General features: G+C 44.0%; 1 protein-coding gene across 3 annotated transcripts in view; it reads right to left on the bottom strand.

Moving 5' to 3' along the window:
• Window positions 1-23874, bottom strand: part of kiaa1328 (KIAA1328 ortholog) — a 248111-nt gene that overhangs the window by 190554 nt on the left and 33683 nt on the right. For all 3 annotated transcript variants that reach the window (XM_072497237.1, XM_072497238.1, XM_072497236.1), the window contains one exon: window positions 22445-22542. In XM_072497237.1, coding sequence (XP_072353338.1) covers window positions 22445-22542 — 98 coding nt within the window. The remainder of the gene's footprint in view (window positions 1-22444; window positions 22543-23874) is intronic.

Raw genomic sequence — 23874 nt, 5'->3', positions numbered from 1 at the left:
CTATAAGACTCACCGATGAGACCCCAGTCAGGCGAAGTGTAGCACTGGTCCCCACAAATGTGGACCAGGCAAAACAGTACTTGTGGGGTGTCTCCCAGGCTATCAGAGGCCACCGGGTGGTCGGCCTCTGGCTTGGCTGACACCCTGACACTGCTGATGCCACCCTGGCACCCTAGCAGCACCACCCTGGCACTGACAGGCTGGCTGGCGCACTGCCAGGGTCCAGGAGAATGCATCGGGGGCCGAGAGATCGGGCGCCATTTCCTGATTTCTTCCTGCACTGAGGAGTTCTGTTCGTCGGATCTCCTCAGTATATGCAGCTAAGTGCGGTCTCAGCGGGGTTTGTCTTGCCAGGGGCCGAAAAAAATGTGCCATTAGATAGTAAGGTCGTTCCCGGCACAACAATCACTGGGACAACCCACCGATTCCCGCCCAGAATGGACTCTGTTTTCTTTTAGTTAAGTCACGTCCATAGTTTTAAGTGGGTTTATTTTAATGTTTCGATGTCTGGAAGGGTAAACTTATAGCTGGATCCACACTGGACAACGGTATTTTGTATGTGGATAACTGAAGGTGAAGGAACCCTTAGGGAACAGTGACAACAATATGATAGAATTTACCCTGCAGTTTCAGAGGGAGAAGTTGGAATCAGATGTAACGGTATTACAATTAAATAAGGGTAACTACAAAGACATGAGGGAGGAGCTGGCCAGAGTTGATTGGAAAAGGAGCCGAGCAGGGAAGACAGTGGAACAGCAATGACAGGAGTTTTGGGGGGTTATTCGGGAGGCACAACAGAAATTCATCCCAAGGAGGAGGAAACATGCTAAGGGGAGGACATGGCATCCATGGCTGACGAGGAAAGTCAAGGACAGCATAAAAGCAAAATAAAAAGCATACCAACTGGCGAGGATTAGTGGGAAGCCAGAGGATTGGAAATCCTTTAAAAGGCAACAGAGGACAACTAATAAAGCAATAAGGGGAAAAATGATGAAATATGAGTGCAAGCTAGCTAAAAGAAGATAGGAAGAGTTTTTTTCAAAATATAAAAGGTAAGAGAGGCAAGAATAGACATTGTACCACTGGAAAATGTGGCTGAAGAAGTAACAATAGGAAACAAAGTAATGGCAGGGGAACTGAATAGTTACTTTGCATCAGTCTTCACGGTGGAAGACACCAGTGGGATGCCAGAGCTTCAGAAGAATCAGGGGACAGGGGTACGTGCAGTGGCCATCACTAATGAGAAGGTTCTGGGGAAACTGACAGGTCTGAAGGGGGATAAATACCTGGACCGGATGAAAAAAGATGCATACATGAGGTACAGGCAACTAAAAACAGATGAAGCACTTGATGAATACAAGGAAAGTAGAAAAGAGCTCAAGCAGGGAGTTAGGAGGGCAAAAATAGGACAAGAAATGTCCTTGGCAGACAGGATTAAGGAGAATCCCAAGGCATTTTATACGTATATTAGGAACAAGAGGGTAGCTAGAGAAAGAGTTGGTCCACTCCAGGACAAAGGAGGAAAATTATGTATAGAACCAAAGGAAGTAGGTGAGATCCTTAACGAATATTTTGTATCGGCATTCACAAAGGAGAGGCACACATTGATTGGTGGTGTCTCAGAGGGATGTGTAAACACTTTAAAACAGGTCATTATTATGAGGAAGTGTTACGTATGTTAAGAAGCATTAAGGTAGACAACTCCCCAGGACCAGATGGCATCTAACCCAGATTACTGAGGGAGACGAGATGAAATCGCTGGGCCACGAACAGAAATCTTTGTGTTCTCATTGGCCACAGGTGAGATCCCAGAGGATTGGAAGATAGCCAATGTTGTACCATCATTTAAGAAAGGTTACAAGGATAACCCGGGTAATAATCGGCCAGTAAGCTTTACGTCAGTAAATGTTGGAAAACATTCTCAGAGACAGGAGGCTGGATTCTCCGCCCCGCCACGCCACATTTCTGTTTCGCCCCGCCGGCAGGATGCTCCGATGTACTGGCTGGTCAATGGGATTTCCCATTGTGGGGTAGCCCCACGCTGTCGAGAAACCCCGGGCTGCCAGCAAAACGGAGCATCCCGCTGGCGGAGAATCCAGCCCCAGATCTATGCACATTTGGAAGTGAATGGTCTTATTAGCGACAGACAGCAAGGTTTTGTACGAGTGAGGTCATGTCTCACTAATTTAATTGAGTTTTTTGAGGAGGTGACAAAAATGATTGACAAGGGAAGAGCTGTGGATGTTGTCTACAAGGTCTTTAGTAAAGTATTTGATAAGGTCCTTCAGGGCAGGATTGTGCAAAAGATTAAATCACATGGGGTCAGGGGTGAACTAGCTGGATGGATTCAGAACTGGCTTGGGCATAGGAGACAGAGGGTCGCAGTGGAAGGGTGTTTTTCCGAATGGAGGTCTGTAACTAGTGGTGTTCGGCAGGGATCAGTACTGGGACCTGTATAAATGACTTGGAAGAAAACGTAGCGCGTCTGATTAGCAAGTTTGTGGATGATATTAAGATTGCAGGAGTTGCAGATAGTGATGAAGACTGTCAGAGAAAGCAACAGGATATAGATAGGCTGCAAAATTGGGCAGAGAATGGCAGGTCGAATTTAACCTGGACAAAATTTAACCTCTGCACTGTAAATTCTATGATAAAAACATGAGGTGATGATTTTGGTAGATCCAATTCAGGTGGAACTATAAAATAAATAATAATAATAATCGTTATTGTCACAAGTAGGCTTAACCATCAGGAGCATAGAGACGCAGAGAGATCTGGATGCGCAGTTCCACAGATCCTTAAAAGGGGCAGCACAGGTGGAAATGGTGGCAAAGAAAGCATGGGGCATGCTTGCCTCCATCGGACGGGGTAAGCTTGAAAATTGTTAGTTATGTAGAACGTTGGTTAGGCCACATTTGGAAACCGTGCCCAATTCTGGTCACCACACTACCAGAAGAACGTGGAGGCTTTGTAGAGAGGACAGAAAAGGTTTACCAGGATGTTGCCTGGTATGGAGGGTATTAGCTATGAGAACAGATTGAATAAACTAGGATAGTTCTCCCCAGAGAGACGGAGGCTGAGGGGCTACCTGATAGAAGTTTATAAAATTAATAGGGGTATAGATAGGGTGAACAGTTGGAGGCTTTTTCCCAGGGTGGAATTGAAAAATACAAGGGGGCACAAGTTCAAGGTGAGGGGGGGACAGATTCAGTGGAGATGTGCGGGGAAAGTCTTTTACAGAGGGTGGTGGTGACCTGTAACGCACTGCCAAGTAAGGTAGTTGAGGCAGATACATTAGCAACCTTTAAGACTTATCTGGATAGGCACATGAACAGACTGGGTATAGAAAGATACCGGTGGTTGGTCTAGATACGACATGTGATCGGCGCAGGCTTTGAGGGTCGAAGGGCCTGTTCCTGTGCTGCATTGTTCTTTGTTCTTTTGACTACATCCCAGGGTTCTAAAAGAGATAGCTGGGGAGATTGTGGAGGCATTGGTGGTGATCTTCCAGGAATCACTGGAGGGGCTGGTTTAGCACAGGGCTAAAGAACTGGCTTTTAAAGCAGACCAAGGGAGGCCAGCAGCATGGTTCATTTCCCATAACAAGCATCGCCGAATAGGCACCGGAATGTGGCAACTAGGGGATTTTCACAGTAACTTCATTTGAAGCCTACTTGCGACAATAAGTGATTTTTATTTCATTTCATTTCAGGCAGGAAGGGTCCCAGAGGACTGGAAAGTGGCTAATCTAACACCGCTGTTTAAGAAGGGAGGGAGGCAGAAGACGGGATGTACTTCTGAGGCTGTGTACGGCTCTGGTCAGACCCCATTTGGAATACTGTGAGTAGTTTTGGGCCCCATATCTAAGGAAGGAAGTGCTGGCCTTGGAAAAGGTCCAGAGGAAGTTCACAAGAATGATCCCTGGAATGAAGAGCTTGTCGTATGAGGAATGGTTGAGGACTCTGAGTCTATATTCGTTGGAGTTTCAAAGGATATGGGAGGATTTTACTTAAACTTACAGGATACTGCGAGGCCTGCATAAAGTGGACATGGAGAGAATATTTCCACTTGTCGGAAAAACTAGAACCAGATCACACAATGTCAGACTAAACGGATGATCCTTTAAAACAGAGATGAGGAGGAATTTCTTCAGCCAGAGGGTGATGAATCTGTGGAACTCTTTGTAGCAGAAGGCTGTGGAGGCCAAATCACTGAGTGTCTTTAAGACAGAGATAGATAGGTTCTTGATTAATAAGGGGATCAGGGATTATGGGGAGAAGGCAGGAGAATGGTGACGAGAAAAATATCAGCCATGATTGAATGGCGGAGCAGACTCGATGGGCCGAGTGGCATAATTCTGCTCCTCTGTCTTATGTTCTTATGGACAAATGTGTTTCTATTGTGCTTAGAGAGGGCTTCAGTGTTAAAATTAAATAAAAGGCATAAGTACGGGGCACTGTTTAGCAACAGGAGGCCCATTTCCCAAAGGCAAGGTTTTCCTTTGTTCTTAGTTTTAGCTGGGAGCCAGAGCAGTTGGAGAGATGAAGTGAGAGAGAAGGCTGCTCTCAAGCTCTGTTAGGAGCAGTTGGATTAGAAGGCTAGAGCGAGAACATATCTTTTGGCTTTGCTATAAGTAAATCCATACCATGGAGCAATGATTAACTACACACATGAAGAAGAGTTTCCCAGAAGTCTGAAGTTAAACAGAAGAAGAAACTGGGAACAAGAACAGATTAGTGTTAGCAAAGTCACAGAGTTGAAATGGCATTGGATCATGAAAGGCCAGAAAGATATGTGCAGTAGTCCTAAGGTTTGTCAGACATTACTAAAGTTTGAGACATTATTTGAAATAACCAAGTAAATCAGTATCTGGATCTCAGCATTTGCATAGAAGTCTTTAAGAAAATAAATTCTAAAGGGGTTGATGTAAAAGCCTGGACAGAATTTGCTGTTAAAAGTGGAGCCGAAGTTTCATTTAAAAGTGTTGTTTGAAAAACCTGGACTGGATTTTGGAATGCAAAACGCTAAGGGGAAAGCAGTATTGTGAGAGAAGATTTTAACGCATGTTTTGGGAGTAGAGTTTGAAAACACTTACATGACAATTACCTGGAGGGATTCTGAGGAGACATCCAGAGACATTCACTTGGGATTCAGAGTGGAGAGTGTATTTGACTATCGTCATCTTGCGTACTTAAAAGGCACCACTGTAACTTAAAATGTACTTTGTAACCCATCTTAACCTTTAAATCTGCAGGTATTTGTTAATCTAAGGGAGAATAAATGAGTATTGAATTATAATCTAATGTTTTCATGTTTAATAAATATTATTTTCTTATTGTTAAACTAATTAGTAGTCCTGGGATTCTGTCCACGTTTTATAAAGGTATTTAGCTGATACTGGCACTCCTTGTTCAATAATTCAAATTTAAAGCACTCGTGTTTAGGTGTTGTTGAAATGGATTATCTTACATTTGTGCACATAGAAATCCATTTCTCAGTTTTGTCCATTTACTTAAGCTATCTCTTTGTAATGTTGTGCTTTTATTTACCAAAGATACCTGTGGCACAGCAGCCTGCTATCTCAGCCTTACTCAATGCTCCATAGCTATCAAAAAAAGGTGGTGCAGCCTGAGAAAACACTACCACAACCCAAAATAACAGTAGAAAACAAGAGAAAGAACAAATAAAAAGGAGCAAAAAATAACAGAAGGAGAAACAACTTCAAATACAGGAAGTGGAAGAAAAGAGAGGCAAGCACAAGATGGGACAAGCAAAAGAGGTGTGGTACTGGAAACAGGCTGACAAGATCCATAGACCTGGAACAGAAACTGCCAAATGAGGCCCTGGCTGGAATCAATACTGGTCATCTGCAAGAGCACTCAAGTCTACACAAACTCATTATCGCTCTATGGACAATGTGATTACCCACTCACATTTTCACAAAAGAACAAGACCATGCTATGAATATGTAATGAACTTCCAGACTCAGGTGATGAACTTTGTAACAAACAAAGAGGCCCTCAGACAACATAATGGGCTAACAGCTGATCTGACAAGAGTGTTTCATAGGACAATGGATCTTGATTGAATTACCCTGGCTGAACAGGATATCCTGCTTATTCCAATGAACAAGTTTAAGTCTGGTTGGGGCAAGGAAACTCAGGCCAGGTGTGAGCATATACCTATTACTCAATCAACACAGAACCGATATAAAAAAAAAGGAACACCGGAACAGATCTTCATCGATAACCTGGGAGTCCCCTCGGCACAGCCATTGAAAGAAGGCAACACCATGGGTTCCGAGCCCAGAAAAGATATCCACATTGAGTAATCGTAGCCTGGCCAGCCTCCTTCACGAAGTGAGGGTAATACCCAGACCTCAGCTGTGAGCCCGAGTCATATTTTGTGTGAATGAGAGAATTGTGAACGAAATTGGGCTAAACCATGAATCTGCATTTATCTTTTGTTCATCTCGCAAATAAGAGCACCTGGGTAAACATTTTAGTAATAAACTAATTGAAGTGTACGATAATTTACAGACAACAGAGGTACAAAACAGAAGAGTAGAAGAAAATCAGATAAAGCAAAATAAGACAAACAGAAGAATCAATATGCACACTTATTGTATCAAAAATTCCTTACTTCACAGTCCATGACTTTAATTATACTGTGTACTTGATAACAACTTAAGTAACATCGGAAAGTAATACCTATTTTCGGTGATTATTTTTAAATGGATCTTTATGATGGGTTTTATTTAAAGATAGTATCATCCAAAGTTCAAGCTACCTTTCAGCAATTTCGTGAAAGTTGATGAAGATGCTCTTAATTGCAATTTCAATTGTCCTGCACTAGATGGCACTGCCACCCATAGATTTCTGGCCTTGATGCTCCATTAACCTGCTTCCATGGAAGATCCATGACAGATTATTGAAAATCAACAAACATAGCACTCAACTCTTATTCCTCTACCAGCTACTTCAATCTTTCGAGGTTGTCAAACTTTGAAAGGAAATATTAGAACATAGAACTGCTTAGTTTTTTATTTTTGTCTATGAAATGTTTAGTCAACAACTGCATTACCAGAAACAAATTAACTTTTGAAATACAAGATGATCAGTCATGATTAGCTATTTCTGCAAGATGGAGGGAATTAGGATTACAGATCATAATTTCATATGCCTTGTTTCCAAGAAGCATTCGCTAACCTTGGCACAATAACTCACATGTATATAGCGCCTTTAACATAGGACAGGCCAATGACACTTCAAAGTAGCATAATCAGATAAAAGCTGATGCCTAGTCAAGGAAGGAGATCTTTGGAGGGTTGAATAACAGCTTGATTTTAAAGAGAGCGGGCTGAAGGTACAACTGCAAGTGCAGGACAAAATATGGTGAATTGGGAAAACACAGATCTTGTAGTTTTTAAAAATAATTTCACGCAATAGTCAAGACCAGCATTTCTTGCCCATTCATAATTGCCATTTAGAGATTAGTGGCGACCAACCTTTGTGAAACTGCATCCATATTGTGCACCCGGTACACACAAATTACTACTGAGGAGGGAGTTCCAGGATTTTGATCCAGTTCCACTGAAGTAATGGTGATTTAATTCCAAGTCAGGATGGTATGTAGCTTGAAGGGGAACTTGCATGTGGTGGTGTTCCCTTTTTTAAAAAATATATTTACTCAAATTTTTCAACAAATTTTCAACAAACCACCCCCCCCCCCCCCTCCATCAAAAAGAAAGAAACAAGAACACAACAATCAGAAATTATACACTGGATTTCCCCCATATACAATAACCCCCCATATAATATTTAAAAACACAAATAGGGAAACCGCCCCACCTTCACCCAAATGCCCCCCCGCCCCCGCCGCCCCGCCCCCCCCCGCCCCGCCCCGCCCCGCCCCCATGTATCTGCTGCACTTGTCCTTCTGGATGGCAGTGGGCATGGGTTTGGACAGTTCTGTTTAAGTAGCCAAGGTGAGCTCCTGCAGTGCATCTTGTACATAGGAACATAGGAATTAGGAGCAGAAGTAGGCAATTCAGCCCTTCAAGCCTTCTCCGCTATTCAATCAGATCATGGCTGATCTCTTCCTGGTCTCAAATCCACCTCCCCTCCTCTTGCCTATGTCCCTTTAACCAGTTTTTTTAAATTAGAAATATATCTATCTCCTTCTTGAAACCATTTAATGACTCAGATTCCATCGCAACATGGGGCAGCCATTTCCAAATTCACCACCCTCTTCGAGAAGTAGTTCTTCCTCATCTCAGTTCTAAATCAACCAATATCTGTGACATCTAGTTCTGGATTGCCCCACAAGAGGGAACATTTGGTCTACATTTACATTATCAATCCCACTTAGTATATTATACACCTCGATTAGTTACGCTCTCACCCTTCTTAACCCCAGCAAGCATATGCCCAAATCATATGACAACCTTTTCAGCCCTGGAATCCATCTGGTGAACCTACTCTGATGAACTGCCTCTAATGCCCCACATCCTTCCTCAAATAAGGAGACCAAAACTGGACACAATACTCCAGATGTGGTCTCACCAACACCCTATACAATTGCAACAACACTTCTCTACTTTTACATTCCAGCCCTTTTGCAACAAACACAAACATTCCATTTTAATTTACCTTTAATTACATGCTGTGCCTGAACACCGACTTCGTTTCTGTGATTCATGAACAAAGATACCCAGATCCCTCTGCCTTGGTACATCTTGGAATCGGCTTACCATTTAGATAATAATTTGCCTTTCTATTTTTTCGGCCAAAATGGATAACCTCACTTATCTACATTAAACTCCATCTGCCAAACTCTGGCTAATCTCCTAGCCTCTCTAGATCAATTTGTAAAATATTTATCTCCTCTTCGCTGTGTTGCTAACTTTCTCCTTGGTTCAATTGCTCTGTTTTATTACCTTTGCTCTCGAGTCGCCAGGTATCTTTATGATACCGCCACGACGTTCAAGTCCAAGTAGTGATCAATAACCTAATACACCGATTAGTAAGATTCAAATCAAAGCACGTTTATTATACACAGTAATCGCTACTCATGCACAAATTCTACGCCTAAGCTACTTCTACAACTAACAGGTCTATACTTAACTTTGGACTGGCCCACCAGGTCAGGGGAACAAATGGCCTTTTGTTCGGGTTCTGAGTCTGCGGGATTCGAAGTTGGTACGGATTGGTAGCTAGGAGCGCCTATCTCGTAGCGAGCGTTGAATTAAGACTTACTTCTGTCGGTGGTCACTGCACCGGTCACGGTCAATGTTGGTTCGTGTTGCTGGGTGACGCAGGCAGGATGAAGAGAGAGAGCGATTTGAACTTGGGGCTTAACTCTTATAGTCCCCAGGGGCTTCCCGCCTTTTGGGGCGGATCCTGTACCTGGTCCCAAGTGATTGGACTTTGTCCCAATCGCTTGGTTCGATTTCTCCAATCCTGGAGCGGTTCCCTGATCGATGGGCGGTCTTGAGGTGTTTGTTCACCTCCTTTGTGTTGGCTCCTGCTGGCGCCGGGGAGTCTGGCTTAGTTTTGCGTGTCCCAAATGTTGCTATTGTCCCCAGGGATTGCTCATTAGTATGTAGATGGCTGCTACATTATAATGCTGATGGTCGCTGGTATCGATGTTGCAGAGTTAAATACACAGCAAACCTGCACCTGCTGTTTCTGTCTATGTTGGCTGATTGTCCCATCAGCCTTTGCGGTTCGCCATTTTAAATCGGGAGTTGGCCAATTTAGGTGGCTACAGCTGCCTGCTTTCCCACCTATTTTAGCATCATCCCCAAATTTTGCTCTATTCCTCTAGTCCTGCTTGCAGATCATTTATATAAATTATAAACAGTTGAGGTCCGAGGACTGACCCCTGCGGCACCCCGCTGGTTACAGTTCACCAGCCAGAGAAGGACCCATTTATCACAATCCTCTGCTTTCTGGCAGTCAGCCAATCCTCAATCCAATCTAGTACTCTTACCACCTATCCCTTGCAATCTCACCTTCTGGATTAGTCTTTTATGGGCACCTTATCGAACATCTTCTGGAAGCTAGATATACCATCCACAGATTCCCCATTATCCACCTTGCTGGATACGTCCTCAAAGAATTCAAGCAAGTTTGTCAAGCATGAGTGACCCTTCATAAAACCATGCTGACTATTGTGGGTTGAGCTTTGTCTTTCCAAATGTTCAGTTCTCTCCTCCTTAATGACGGATTCCAGCAATTTCCCCACCATAGAGGTCAAGCTAACCGGTCTATAGTTTTCTACTTTTTGTCTCTCTCCCTTTTTGAATGGGGATGTCACATTAGCGTGTTTCCAATTCATCGAGACCTTCCAGAACCCAGGGAATTCTGAAATATCATAACCAATGCATCAACTATCTCTGCTACTGCCCTTAATACCCTAGGTTGCAGGTCATCAGATCCCAGAGGCTTATCTGTCCTCAATTCTATCAGTTTATTCAATACCGCCTCCTTAATGATGATTATTGCACCAAGCTCCTCTGCATCAACTGTAGTTTTTGGAAAAATTTTATTATCCTCTACCGTGAAGACAGAGGCAAAATATTGGTTCTGTGCCTCCATCATCTGTGTTCCCCATTATTACCTCACCAGTATCATCCTCGAAAGGGCCAACATTTACTTTAGCTATTCTCTTCCTCTTTATATGCTTATAGAAACTTTTAGTATCAGTGTTTATGTTTTCTGTTGGTTTCCTTTCGTAGTTCATCTTGGCTCTTTTGATTTTATTTTTAGTAGTCTTTTGCTGAAGCTTAAAGTTTTCCCAATCCTCCAGTCTACCACTACCTTTTGCAGAATGGTATGCCCTAGGTTTTGCCTTTAAGCCCTCCTTTGACTTCCTTGTTTAGCCATGGAACGTTATTCTCCGTTTTATAATTCCTCTTTCTCTCAGGAATATACTTTAATTGAGAGGTATTTAATATCTCCCTGAATATCCGCCATTGTTCCTCAACTGTCCTACCCTCAATTATCCGTGCCCAGTCTACTTGGCCCAACTCTGGAAAGCCCCATCAACAGCCGGCTGTTCAGAGAAATTCATCAACATCCTCCGACTCCTCCATGGCAAAATATCAGCAACAATCTTCACCAACTGAAATAAAATAGAAACCTTTGCAGTCAAGATTAGAGTTAAGCAGGGATGTATCCTCTGCCCCACCTTTTCTACATCTTCATCGCCACCATCCTTCACCTTGCCAAGAGCAAGCTTCCCAGTGAGGTGCACTTAGTCTGCAGAATGAACAAAAACTTTTCAATCTCAACTGGTTGAAATCCAACAAGAAAATTACACCAACATCACTCGTGGAACTTCAGTATGCGGGTAACATCGCCATTTCTACTCTCACCAAAAGAGAATCTCCAAGCCATGCTAAACACCTTTGCAGAAACATACTAAAGAATCAAGCTCAGTCTCAGCAAGACTAAAGGCCTTTACCAACCTGCCCCAGGGCAGGATTTGGTCTCTCTCTCTCTCCAACAAATCAATGGAGAGACACTCCCAAACATGGAACATTTGTCATACCTAGGGAGCCACCTCTCCTCGAAGGCTGGCATCGATGCGGAGATCCAACATCATATTCAATCTGTGAGCGCTTCCTTCGAACATACAAGGACAAGAATATTTGACAACTGCGACATGCGTGCTGACACCAAGATCCTCATGTACAAGGCGGTCATCCTCCCAACTCTTTTATCCGGCTCAGAAACCTGGAGGACATACCCGTAACAATGCCATCTCAAGGCCCAAGAGGTGGGCCTTAATTGCAATCAGCGCTGTCTGAGATAGATTCTCTGCATCAACTAGGAGGACAGGCGTACTAACATCAGTGTTTTTGAAGGAGCCAAGAGCACCAGCATCGAGGCCATGGTCATCCGTAGCTAACTCTGCTGGGCCGGCCATGTGCTTAGGATGTCACGAGCCCCAACTGCCAAAGCAAACTTTCTTTGCCTAGCTCAAGGAAAGCATCTGAACCAAGAGGACGACAAAGGAAACACTTCAAAGACACCCGGAAGACTCACCTCAAGAAATGCAACGTAAACATTAACACCTTGGAGACCCTTGGTCAGAAGAGAAATCCATGAAAGTTGCTTTGACACTTGAATTCAGAGTGTGATGTATCGGACCACAGATCCATTGGTTTACATGAACTGTGTACTTACTGTGAACATGAGGCAGAAGGGCAGGCTAATAGGGCGGTAAAAAAGACATAAAACAGGGAGGTCATGTTGGAGTTGTATAGAACTTTAGTGAGGCCACAGCTGGAGTGCTGTGTGCAATTCTGGTCACCACATTATAGAAAGAATGTCATTGCACTGGATGGGGTGCAGAGGAGATTCACCAGGATGTTGCCTGGGATGGAACATTTAAGTTATGAAGAGAGTTGGATAGGCTTGGGTTGTTTTTGCTGGAGCAGAGAAGACTGAGGGGCGAACTGATCGAGGTGTACAAGACTATGAGGGGCATGGACGGTGCGGATAGGGAGCCGCTGTTCCCCTCAGTTGAAGGGTCAGTTATGAGGGGACACAAGTTCAAGGGCAGGGACAGGAGGCTTAGGGAGGATTTGGGGAAAAGCTTTTTCCCCCAGAGGGTGGTGACAGTCTGGAAAGCACTGCCTGGGGGGTGGTAGAGGCGGGTTGCCTTAAATGCTTTAAAAAGTACCTGGATGAGCACTTGGCACGTCATAACATTCAAGACTATGGGCCAAGTGCTGGCAAATGGGATTAGGTAGGCAGATCAGGTGATTTTCACTCGTCGATGCAAACTCGACGGACCGAAGGGCCTCTTCTGTGCTGTATTATTTTGTGATTCTGTGATTCGAGGGGAAGATGGAGATTTCACCCTTCTTATTCCTGGGTTCCACCCATAATGCCTCACTACAAGATCCCGCCAATGTGTCCTCCTTCAACACAGCTGTGATCTGCTCCCTAATCAGCAATACAACTCCCCCACCTTTTTTGTTTTCCCTTCTGTCCCGTCTAAAACAACAATATCCTGGAATATTAAGCTCCCAGTCCTGTCCCTCCTTAAACCATGTCTCCATAATTGCAATTACATCATAGATCCATGCAGTAATCCAGCCTCTCAGTCCATCTGTTTTACCTGTTGTACTTATTGCATTGAAGCAAACGCACTCCAGGCCTATAGTTCCACTGAACCCTGCGGCTTCCAACTGTCTGCACTTACTGGCCTGCTGTTCTGGTTTCCCCCCCCCCCGCCACACTAGTTTAAACCCTGATCAGATCACGGTCTATCACGCAAACACATGAACGGGCCTAAGGCTGTCACTTTCAGTCTATCAGTGTGGTAGCACAGTGGTTAGCCCTGTTACTTCACATCGCCAGAGCCCCAGGTTCGATTCCCGCTTGGGTCACTATCTGTGCGGAGTCTGCATGTTCTCCCTGTGTCTGCGTGGATTTCCTCCGGGTGCTCCGGTTTCCTCCCACAAGTCCCGAAAGAGATGGTGTTAGGTATTTTTGGACATTCTGAATTCTCCCTCAATGGACCCGAACAGGCGGCGGAGTGTGGCGACTAAGGAATTTTCACAGTAACTTCATTGCAGTGTTAATGTCAGCCTACACTAATAAAGATTATTATTATTAAGTGGTATTTGCCACTAACAGATGTTGCTGTCAAGCCAAAAAGACTTTCTGTCTATCACACAAAATGAGTAATGTGGGATAGGAATTTCAGTGCCAGTGTGATGCTGGGTATGTAAGCCATATATCCCAAAGACGGGTGGGTCATATGAAATAGCACGTCACTTACACTGTTTGCAACGAGCAAGGTGCAGACCGTACCCAACCAGCCCGTACTTGCAAAACTCATAAATGTCTAACATTAAATATGATTCTATGTTTGAAGAACATTTGCTAAATAATTCTGAATGTACTATGAATGACACTGATAGGCCACACGGTGGTGGGTCACTGTCCGTGTGGAGTTTGCACATTCTCCCCGTGTCTGCGTGGGTCTCACCGCCCAAAACCCAAAGATGTGCAGCGTAGGTGGATTGGCCATGCTAAAATTGGACCTAAATTGGAAAAATATGATTGGGGACAATCAATAAATAATCAGGCTGTGTGGTGCATTTGCATATATTGGAAGCTACATATATATATTAATACACAGGGCCTTGTTAGTTGGAGACAGAAAATGCATACGCTGCGTCTGTTTCAGCTAAATAAAACAAAGTGACAGCCATTTGCTGGTTTATTCCTCAGGGCAATGCCTTGACCAGAGTTAAGCTGCCTGGTTCAAACAATGCTCAGCAGTTAACACAGTCACCATCAACTGGTGCATTCTCCATGACGAAGCCTCTACAAATCAGAGTCCACTTCCCAACCAAGCAATCAGTACTCTCTTCTCATACAGTATAAATATGTTATTTTCCCTTACATCAGTTTTCTTGTGAATTGTCCTGATGAATGCATGATAAAAAACTTCAACAAAATGTCTATTTTCAGCAATATGTGAGACTATTCAGACTGTAGAAGATACAAATGTCTATTTTCAGCAATATGTGAGACTATTCAGACTGTAGAAGATACAAATGTCTATTTTCAGCAATATGTGAGACTATTCAGACTGTAGAAGATACAAAACTACTGCAAGTAGATGTCCGTTTCTTGGGAGAAATGGGTCTTGATTGCCAATATTTAATTCAAAAAAGTAGTGTTATACACTTGAGTTCATGTTACAGTACCTCTAGAAGGAACAAAATTGAAGCCTGTGACAAGAGTGTGATCTAGATGTCAGTGCATCACTCTCTGAAGAATATAGACCCACAGTGTGAGGCTATAACTAAAGCAAATAGGAAGTACTCATAGGGCAATTCACTACAAAACAAAGCATCTTTGTAAAGACTTTGCTTTGACGTTTGACTCTTCACATAGTATGGCGATATTGAATCTTTGGAAAGGGTGCAGAAGAAGAACATAAGATTAGGTCAGAGTTTGAAAAGAATCTTAGATTGCCGCACAGAGGAAGGAGCCTGCATACTTTAGCGTGGATGCAGGTGACTTGGTTAAGGTTTATAAAATAATAAAGAGACTATATTATTTGGACTAGCTTTTTCAACTGGATACACTAGGAAGGACATGGGGTTGTGCTTACAAGCTACGCAAGGGCAGAGTTAGTTTGGAGGTTTGGCAGTTCTTCTTCCAAAGTATACTGGTCCTTTGGAACAAGCTGCTAGCTGGGCAATGAATGCTAATTTGCTGTATCAAAGGTCACCTTGCACCAGATATTGTAGTTATGTTGATGTATAAATCAGGATCAATATGATCTGCTGGATTAGGTTGGATTGCAAACATGGGTCAAGGAGGAATTCTAAAGATTTTTTTTCTAACTGGCCTGCGTTTTTCTCGTTTTGTAAATTAGTCCCAGGAGACTGTATGGCTTTGGGGCCTTCAAAAGCATCTGCATCACAATGCACAGGGAATCACAACTATGGGATTAGGGGTAATTTATTAGCTTGGACTGGCTGACAGGAGCAGAGAGTCGGGATAAATGGGTCTTTTTCTGGATGGCAAGTTATAACTAATGGGGTGCCACAGGGTTCGGCCCGAGGACCCCAGCTATTTATAATCTATATTAACGACTTAAATACAGGGATAGTAGGTTCCATAGCCACAAAGATAGGTGGGCCGTAAGTTGCAATGAGAAAATAAGAACCTTACAAAGAAATATAGATAGGTTAGGAGAGTGGGCCAAAATGTGGGAGCTGGAGTTTAACACGGATAAGTGTGAGGTCATGCATTTTGGTCAATAAAATGGAACGGCAACTTATTATCTAAATGGGGAGAGACTTCGGGATGCTCCAATGCAGCGGGATCTGGGTGTCCTTGTGCATGAGTCACAGAAAACGAGCATGCAGGTGCAGCAGATAATAAGTAAAGCAAATGGAATGTTGGCATTTATAACTAAATGAATTGAGTATCAAGGTAAGGAAGTGTTGTTGCAACTCTACAAGGCATTGGTAAGACTGCACCCAGAGTATTGTGTACAGTTTTCATAAAACTTACAGTGCAGAAGGCGGCCAATCGGCCCATCAAGTTTGCACCGGCCCTTGGAAAGAGCACCCTACTCAAGCCTACTCTCCACCCTATCCCTGTAAACCAGTAACTTACTTAATTGGAATATAGTGCAGATTTAGGAAACAAGTTAAGGTTTTGTATTTTACTTAAGAACTGTTGCCTGTAAAGCTATTTCTTTGTTGCTAACGTAGTTATTTAAGGAATTAAAGTTTCTTCTAATATCAAAGATACCAGTAGTCAGTGTTAACACTCCTGTAATGCAGCACCATTTCCTCAGTTTCACAAATAGAAAATAGTTGGGTTCACGTTCGGGATCCTAACACTACACATGGCAACTATGTCTAAAACTGCATTTTTTCTCAATTGGAGGCAAAAAATTGTAGTTTTCTTTATGTTGAAGGAAATACAGCACCAAGAGAATTTCTGTATCAATATCTAGAAGATTGCAAGGAACATTGTAAATTTTGAAATATATTTCTGTGTATAAATAGAAGATGAAGTGAATAAATCATGAATAAAAATTATAGAACTAAAATACTTTAAGAACTGCATGTTTGTGTTTCATAGAATCATAGAATGGATGTAGTACAGGGGGCTGATTCGATCAGTTATGTCCATGCCAGCTCTCTCCTAGAGCAACTCACCTCGTCCCTGTAGTTCTGCAGTGTTTTGCTCTTCAGAAAATTATTAAATTCGCTTTTGAGGGCCTCAACTGAATCTACGTCCAGTTCTTCCATCTTTCAAATTCCAGTATTAAGGTTCAGTGGAGTTTCACTTTACAGAGTGACAGCATGCAGGCTGGCTACACCATGTAGATGCATTGGTGGCCATCCTTCAAAATGCTATAGATTTTAGAATGCTGCCTGCATAGTGGAAGGTGGCAAATGTTTTTTTAATAAATTTAAAGTACCCAATTCATTTTTCCCAATTAAGGGGCAATTGAGCATGGCCAATCCACCTGCTCTGCACAACTTTTGGGTTGTGGGGGTGAAAGGCACGCAACACAGAGAGAATGTGCAAACTCCACACAGACAGTGGTCCAGAGCTGGGATCGAACCCAGGACCTCGGCGCCGCGAGGCAGCTGTGCCAACCACTGTGTTTTGGTCCCCTTATTTGAGGAAAGATGTCGTGGCATTGGAGGCAGTTCAGAGAAGGTTCACTAGATTGATTCAAGAGATGAGGGGTTTGTCATATGAGGAGAGATAGAACAGTTTAGACCTATACTCTCTAGCTCTTAGAAGAATGAGGTAAGATCAAATCGAGGTGTACAAGATGCTAACAGGTCTGGTAAAGTAGATGCTTCTTCTTGTGGGGCATTCTAAAATGAAAGGTCATGATCTTAGAATAAGAGGTAGCAAATTTAAAACAGATTTGAGAAGAAACTACTTCTCCCAGAGGGTTGTGAATCTGTGGAATTCGCTATCTGAGTGTAGTGCATGCTGGGACAGTAAGTAATTTTAAGGAGGGGTTAAATAGATTTTTAATTGGCAATGGGTTGAAGGATTACAGAAAATGGGCAGGACGGTGGAGTTGAGGCCAGGATGGGATCAGCCATGTTCATCACATTGAAAGTGTTTAGGCTCGGGAGGCTAAATTGCCTACTCCTGCTCCTACGTCATGTGTTCTTGGAAGGATTTTGAAATCCAGCTCTCGGTCTATAGCACTGTAGGTAACAGAGGAGGAACATATCAACCATGATAGAATGGCGGAGCAGACTCGATGGGCCGAATGGCCTACTTCTGTTCCTATATCTTGTGAACTTATGTGGGAGAGACTAAATGGGTCTTTTGCTGTCTTTCATTTTGCAGACTTTCATATGATCGTAGGGCACATTTTCGCTGTCCACTGTAATGCCAGTCAGCCACCTCTTTTCCGTAGATTGCCACTTGCTATGGAGGAGAGGCTCGAGTGTTCCATTGATCCCGAGAGCAATGCCTTCAGGTGTCTTATGACTCCTGGCAGGGTCACCCATGATGGTGAGGCCGGAAGGGGAGGAATCAGACAAAGTGCAATCAAAAACAAGTCCTCAACGACAGATCAAGCGGAAGATAATCTTATGATATCGACGCTGCGATGGCAGATGAAGGCTGCAGCAGTAGGGACTTGGAACTTGATCTATTTTCTGTCAAGGACCGTGTGTCTGCTGATGTGCAGTAGCATACTCACATTAAAAAATGTCTTGCACAAGGCATTAGAGGAAACCAACACGCCATCCCGCCCCCACACCCAAACAAGCCCCATGGCAAGAGGTGACAGGGCCGTGAGGTCTGGTAGTCCCTATCTTCGGACCGGCATGTAGGTGGTGGAGTTTGATTCAGTCATTTCGTTTTTGGAATAGGAACGGAGAGCATTTTGGCAGCTTTCTTCATGACTGAGCAGCCCTCTTCAGGAACCACTCTGCTCAACCGCATGGGGAAAAGGCTAGAAAACGTGCCGTAAAAATAGTCTGTTCCATCTCCAACCTGGCTGGAAAACTGCATCCAGCGGGCTCATCTACCTGCAGTCAGAAAATCAAAGTTAAACTCAATTTCGGAACCTGGAATGTACAAACCCCCATGGATAACGAGCAAAACAACCAACCGGAAGGGAGAACTGCCCTTGTTGCTCGTGAGCTGAGGTACTACAACACCGACGTCACTGCCCTGCAAGAGATCCGAAGAGCAGGAGAAGAACAGCTGAGGGAGGAAGGAAAGGAGGTGGTTACACCTTCCTCTGGAGAGGAAAATCTGCAGATTAGCCCAGGATGCATGGAATTGGATTTGTCATCAAGAACAAACTCATCAACCGACTCTCGGAGCAGCCTGTTAGCATCAATGAATGCCTCAAGACTCTCCGGCTACAACTTGTCAAGAACCAAAGGGCAACAGTCGTGAGTTCCTACACCCAACCTGTGATGCCAATGATAAGTCCAAAGAAGGATCTACTCCACCTGGAACACCATACACTCCAACATTCCTAAGGAAGATCATCCTTCTTGGTGGGTTCAACGCCAGGATGGAAAGCACACTCAACCCTGGAAAGGAACCATTGGAAAGGAAGAAGTTGGGAATCGTTACTCCAACAGAGTTCTTCTGCTCCCAATGCACAGAACACCATCTTGTCATCACTCACACACTGTTTCGCCAAAAAAACAAGTTCAAGACTTCTTGGAGTCATCCATGTTCAAAGTACTGGCGCACGATCAACTATGTCATCATCCGATCCAGAAACCAAAAGTTTGCCCTCATCACCAATGCGATGACCAGTGCAGGTGACAGCTGGACAGACCATCGTCTCATCCACTCCTCTATGTCTATTAAACTCCACAAGAGGAAACAGCTCAGAAAAACAGTCAATGTTGTGCACTTCAAGAGCCAAGCATGCTAATGAACGTCCTACACTGTCTTCACCAAAATCTCCAAAGCATTCATTCTAATGGAGTGGAGGAAAACTGGAAAGAGTGGAGGACAACCATCATCTCAAGCTGTGAACAAACCACAGACTACAATACCAGGAAACACCAGGACTAGGCCAATGGGAATGACCACACCATTCAAGACCTCATCGACAACAAGAGGAAATGGCAAAATAATGACATCACCAAAAAGGCAAAGAGAAGAATTCATCAAACAGCAAACACACAGATACAAAGAAGTAGGGAAATCAAGAACCAATGGTAGACTGAGAAAGCTAAGAAGCTGCAATGCCTCACCGACAAACATGAGCCCCGGGGCCACCAATGCAATATAATGGACCCAACACCCTCTGACTCAATCCTGTCCGGAGTAAGGACAGAACCCTTTTAAAAGGCAGAGAAAGCATTAGCCTTCGATGGAGAAAACACTTAAAATAACTCCTAAACCATGATACACGTCTTCATCTAGGATTGTTCGCGGAAATCCTCCAATTCCCCATCAATGATGATCTTGGACTCCTACAAGACGTGGATGAAGTCAAAGCCGCCATTAAACACATGAAGAAAGGAAAAGCTGCAGCAGCGGACAGGATTCCAGTGGAGATTTTCAAACTTGGAGGAAAAAAGTGATCAGCCGTGGCTGAAAATCTGGGACAGAGAAGAAATCCCTGCTGACCTCAGAGATGACTCATCACCACCATCTTCAAGAAAGAAGACAAAGCGGACTGTGGGAACCACCAAGGGACCTCCTTACTCTCCAACAACGGGCCGATCATCACCCGAATCCTAGTGAGCCGCCTTCTCCCAGTCTCTGAAGGAATCCTTCCAAAAAGCCAATGTGGTTTCCGACCAAACCGTGGAACAATGGACATTATTTTCACTGCTCGACAACATCCAAGAGAAATGCCAGGAGCAACACCAACCACTCTACATGGCCTTCATCGATCTGACCAAGGCTTTTTACTAAAGTCAGTTATGGAAGACCCAGGCAAACCAGCTGTCCAGAAAAATTAATCAACATCCTCCGACTCCTCCTCGTCACAATGTCGGAGACAGTCCTCACCGGTAGACAGAAACCTTTGCGGTCAAGACTGAAGTCAAGCAGAGATGCCTCATCATCCCAATCCTTTTCAACACCTTCATCGCCACCATCTTTCACCTGATCAAGAACAAGTTTCCCAGTGGAGTGGACATAATCTACGTGATGATTGGAAACTTTTCAACGTCAACCAGTTGAAAGCTAAGAAGAAAATGACACCGGCATCGCTCGTGGAACTGGAGTATGCGGATGATATTGCTATCTCCACACTCTCAGAAGAGAATCTCCATGCTTGACACCTTAGCGTAAGCATATCGAAGAATCGGTCTCAACCTCAACCTCAAGACGACCAAAGTCCACTAGCAAGCCTCCCCAGGGCAATATCTGGTCTTTCCCTTCATCCAGATCAACGGAGAAACCCTCCAAAACGTGGAACATTTCCACAATCTGGGGAGCCTCCTCTCATCTAAGGCTGACGTCAATATGGAGATACAACATCGCTTCCAATCCGCGAGTGCTTCCTTCGAATGTCTAAGGATGACAGTCTTTGATGACCATGACATTGGTGCAGATACAAGGCAGTCAGCCTCCAACTTTTCTCCACGGCTCAGAAACTTGGACCACGTACAGATGCCACCTCAAGGCCCTGGGGAGGTATCATCAACACTGTCTGAGACAGATTCTCTGCATCAGCTGGGAGGATAGGCGTATTAACATCAGCGTCCTCGAAGGAGCCAAGAGCACCAGCATCAAAGCCGTGATCACCCAAAACCAACTCCGCTGTACCAGCTAAGTGCTTAGGGTGCCATAATTACAACTGCCGAAGCAAATCCTCTTTGCCCAGCTCAAGGAAGGCTCCCAAACAAGAGGTCGACAAAGGAAACCCTTCAATGACACCCTGAAGGCTTACCTCAAGAAATGCAACATTAACATCAATACCTGGAGACCCTTGCTCAGAAGAGACCTACTCGGTGGAAGCTCCTGATGAAGGGACACAATTCTTCGAGAACACCCGGCGGCAAGAAGAGGTCCAGAAAAGGAGCCCCAAGAAAGGAATACCAGTGATCGAGTCCAAGGACCATGCCAACTCCTGTAAACACCTGCCAAGTGTGTGGCCAGAGATGCAGCTCTAGGATCGGGCTCATCAGCCACGCAAGGACGCACAGAACCCATAACCATGGACACAAGAGTTTCTTACGTGGGCAATTATACTCGTCAGCGAGTGATCGTCGAAGAAGATTTTGCCACCTTCCAAAGATGAGTTGGTTCACACAAACATGTGATAAAACCAGTCAGCTGCAAAAAAAGTTATCTTATGTTCAAACCTTTAACATAATAACATATTTATTTAGCGATCTGGAAAAGTGAAATGCGGTCTGTGGGTTCAAGGGTCCACCTCTCTATGGGAGCAATCCGAGATGCTGAACGCACCAAATATTAAAAGATTCTGGAAACAAGTAGAAGAAAAACTGAATTAAAGCATAGAGACAACAATTTCAACTTTCATTCATCCAAAGCATGTTCAGCAGATCAACAATCACCAGTCTGTCAATATCCAATTTGGTTTAATACGTATCAGGGTGAGAAAGTGATTGCATACAACCATTTTCCCACCAGCCTTCATGGAAATGGGAAGAACGATCATGAAAGCAAGATACTACTGCTGGAAATCGGAAATAAAAACAGCAAGCGCCAGAAACACTCAGCAGATCAAGCAGCATCTGTGGAGAGTGAAACAGTCAATGCTTTGAATCCAATATGACTTGCTGCCAGACCTGCTGACGATTTCCAGCACTTTCTGTATTTTAATTATGGGAAGAGCTATGGTGTGCAAAAGAATATTGTAAAGTATTTATATGTTCAGTATCAGTGTTATGGGCTTTGTACCAGTATTCGGCTAAAAGGGCTATGTGCAGCTTCACACTGAAAACAAAACTCACCTTGCCAGCTCCTTGATTAGGTTAGCAATGCGCCTCTTGTCCTCTGGGCAGAGATCCTTCAAAGATGCACTCTTGGCCCCTTTCTTTTCCTTCATAACCTATTTCAAGATAAAATCCAAGAAACCAGTTACATCTCTTCTGACACCAATTCCATTCTCATCTATCCCCTCATCAGTTTCATAAGACCTAGCGCTTGCTCCCATAATCAATTCCCCACTCTACTTCTAGACTGTTTTGGGGAACTAAAGGGCATGAAATTGGAAGCAGATAACAATTTCAAGAATCTTAGGCAGGTGATGTGTTGGAGATCTTTAAGATTATATGGTCGTGGTAGATTTATCATCATGTAACACAATGGTTTGCAGCGTGGTCAACTCTATGCTAAGCACCATTTGTAATGGTTCAAGCATAGCAGCCTCTGTCACATTTGCTGCAGAGGAAGACAGTAGGCCAAGAAGGTGCACAACTCAGTGGCCTCTGTTGTCACTGGGCCCTCTTCTTGGTCATCTGACCGTTATGTTTCTGCTCAGCTCTCCCACAGCCCTTCCAAACCACCCTCAGAGATCACAGCAGTCAGCAATCGTTTTCCAGTTGTCAGCACCAACGTCTGTCATCTTCATATCTCGTTTGCAGGTGCCCTTGTACTAGAGTTATGAATGCCCAGCAGGTCATAACTCAGTGGTCAATTCAGCATACAAATAGTCTTTACATATACGACCATCATCCATCCAATATATGTGATCAAGCCAGCACAGACTGTGGGGCTTACCATTGAGTGTAAATTAATGGAATTAGCATGCTCCAGGACTTCAGTTTGTGATCTTGTCCTGCCAGGAGATGCTGATATCTATTTGGGTTTTTTTCCTGCCGAGCCATATGTTTTCCGGATCTCTCAACTACACAGGAGTGCGCTGAGCACATAGGCTTGGTAGACTTGCAGTTGGTGCTCTCAATCAGATTGCTATTGCTCCACACTCTCTTACTCAGCTTGGACATTATAGCTGAGGTTTTTGCGATGTATGTGTTGACTTCTGCATCATGTGACAGATTGCTGGTGATGTTGGAAATTAGGTTATGTGAAGCGATCAATAATCTCCATCATTACAGTCAATGCTGATAGATGGTTGTATTGCAACATCCTCGGCTATGACGTTTGTCTTCCTGATATTAATGGTCAAACCAAAATCATAGTTGTGACTAAAGAAAGACTGACGGTGCCGACAAGTATAGACTAAAGTACAATGGGAGAACATACAAACAAACATGGACCACTATACATATTTACAGCTACTTATTTCTCCCCCTTCCGTGGCTGAAAGCCCCACCCGGTTGTTCTGCCTCGGCTACCCTACCTGACGCTGGTCCCAGCGTGAGTTGCCCCGTGTATTGCTGCTGCCTCGGCTCTCTGCTTGCCCTCGGGCCCCTTGGTT

Source organism: Scyliorhinus torazame, chromosome 3 (genome assembly GCF_047496885.1).
Source record: "Scyliorhinus torazame isolate Kashiwa2021f chromosome 3, sScyTor2.1, whole genome shotgun sequence".
Taxonomy (NCBI): Eukaryota; Metazoa; Chordata; class Chondrichthyes; order Carcharhiniformes; family Scyliorhinidae; genus Scyliorhinus; species Scyliorhinus torazame.
This window is presented reverse-complemented; position numbering and strand designations above follow the sequence as displayed.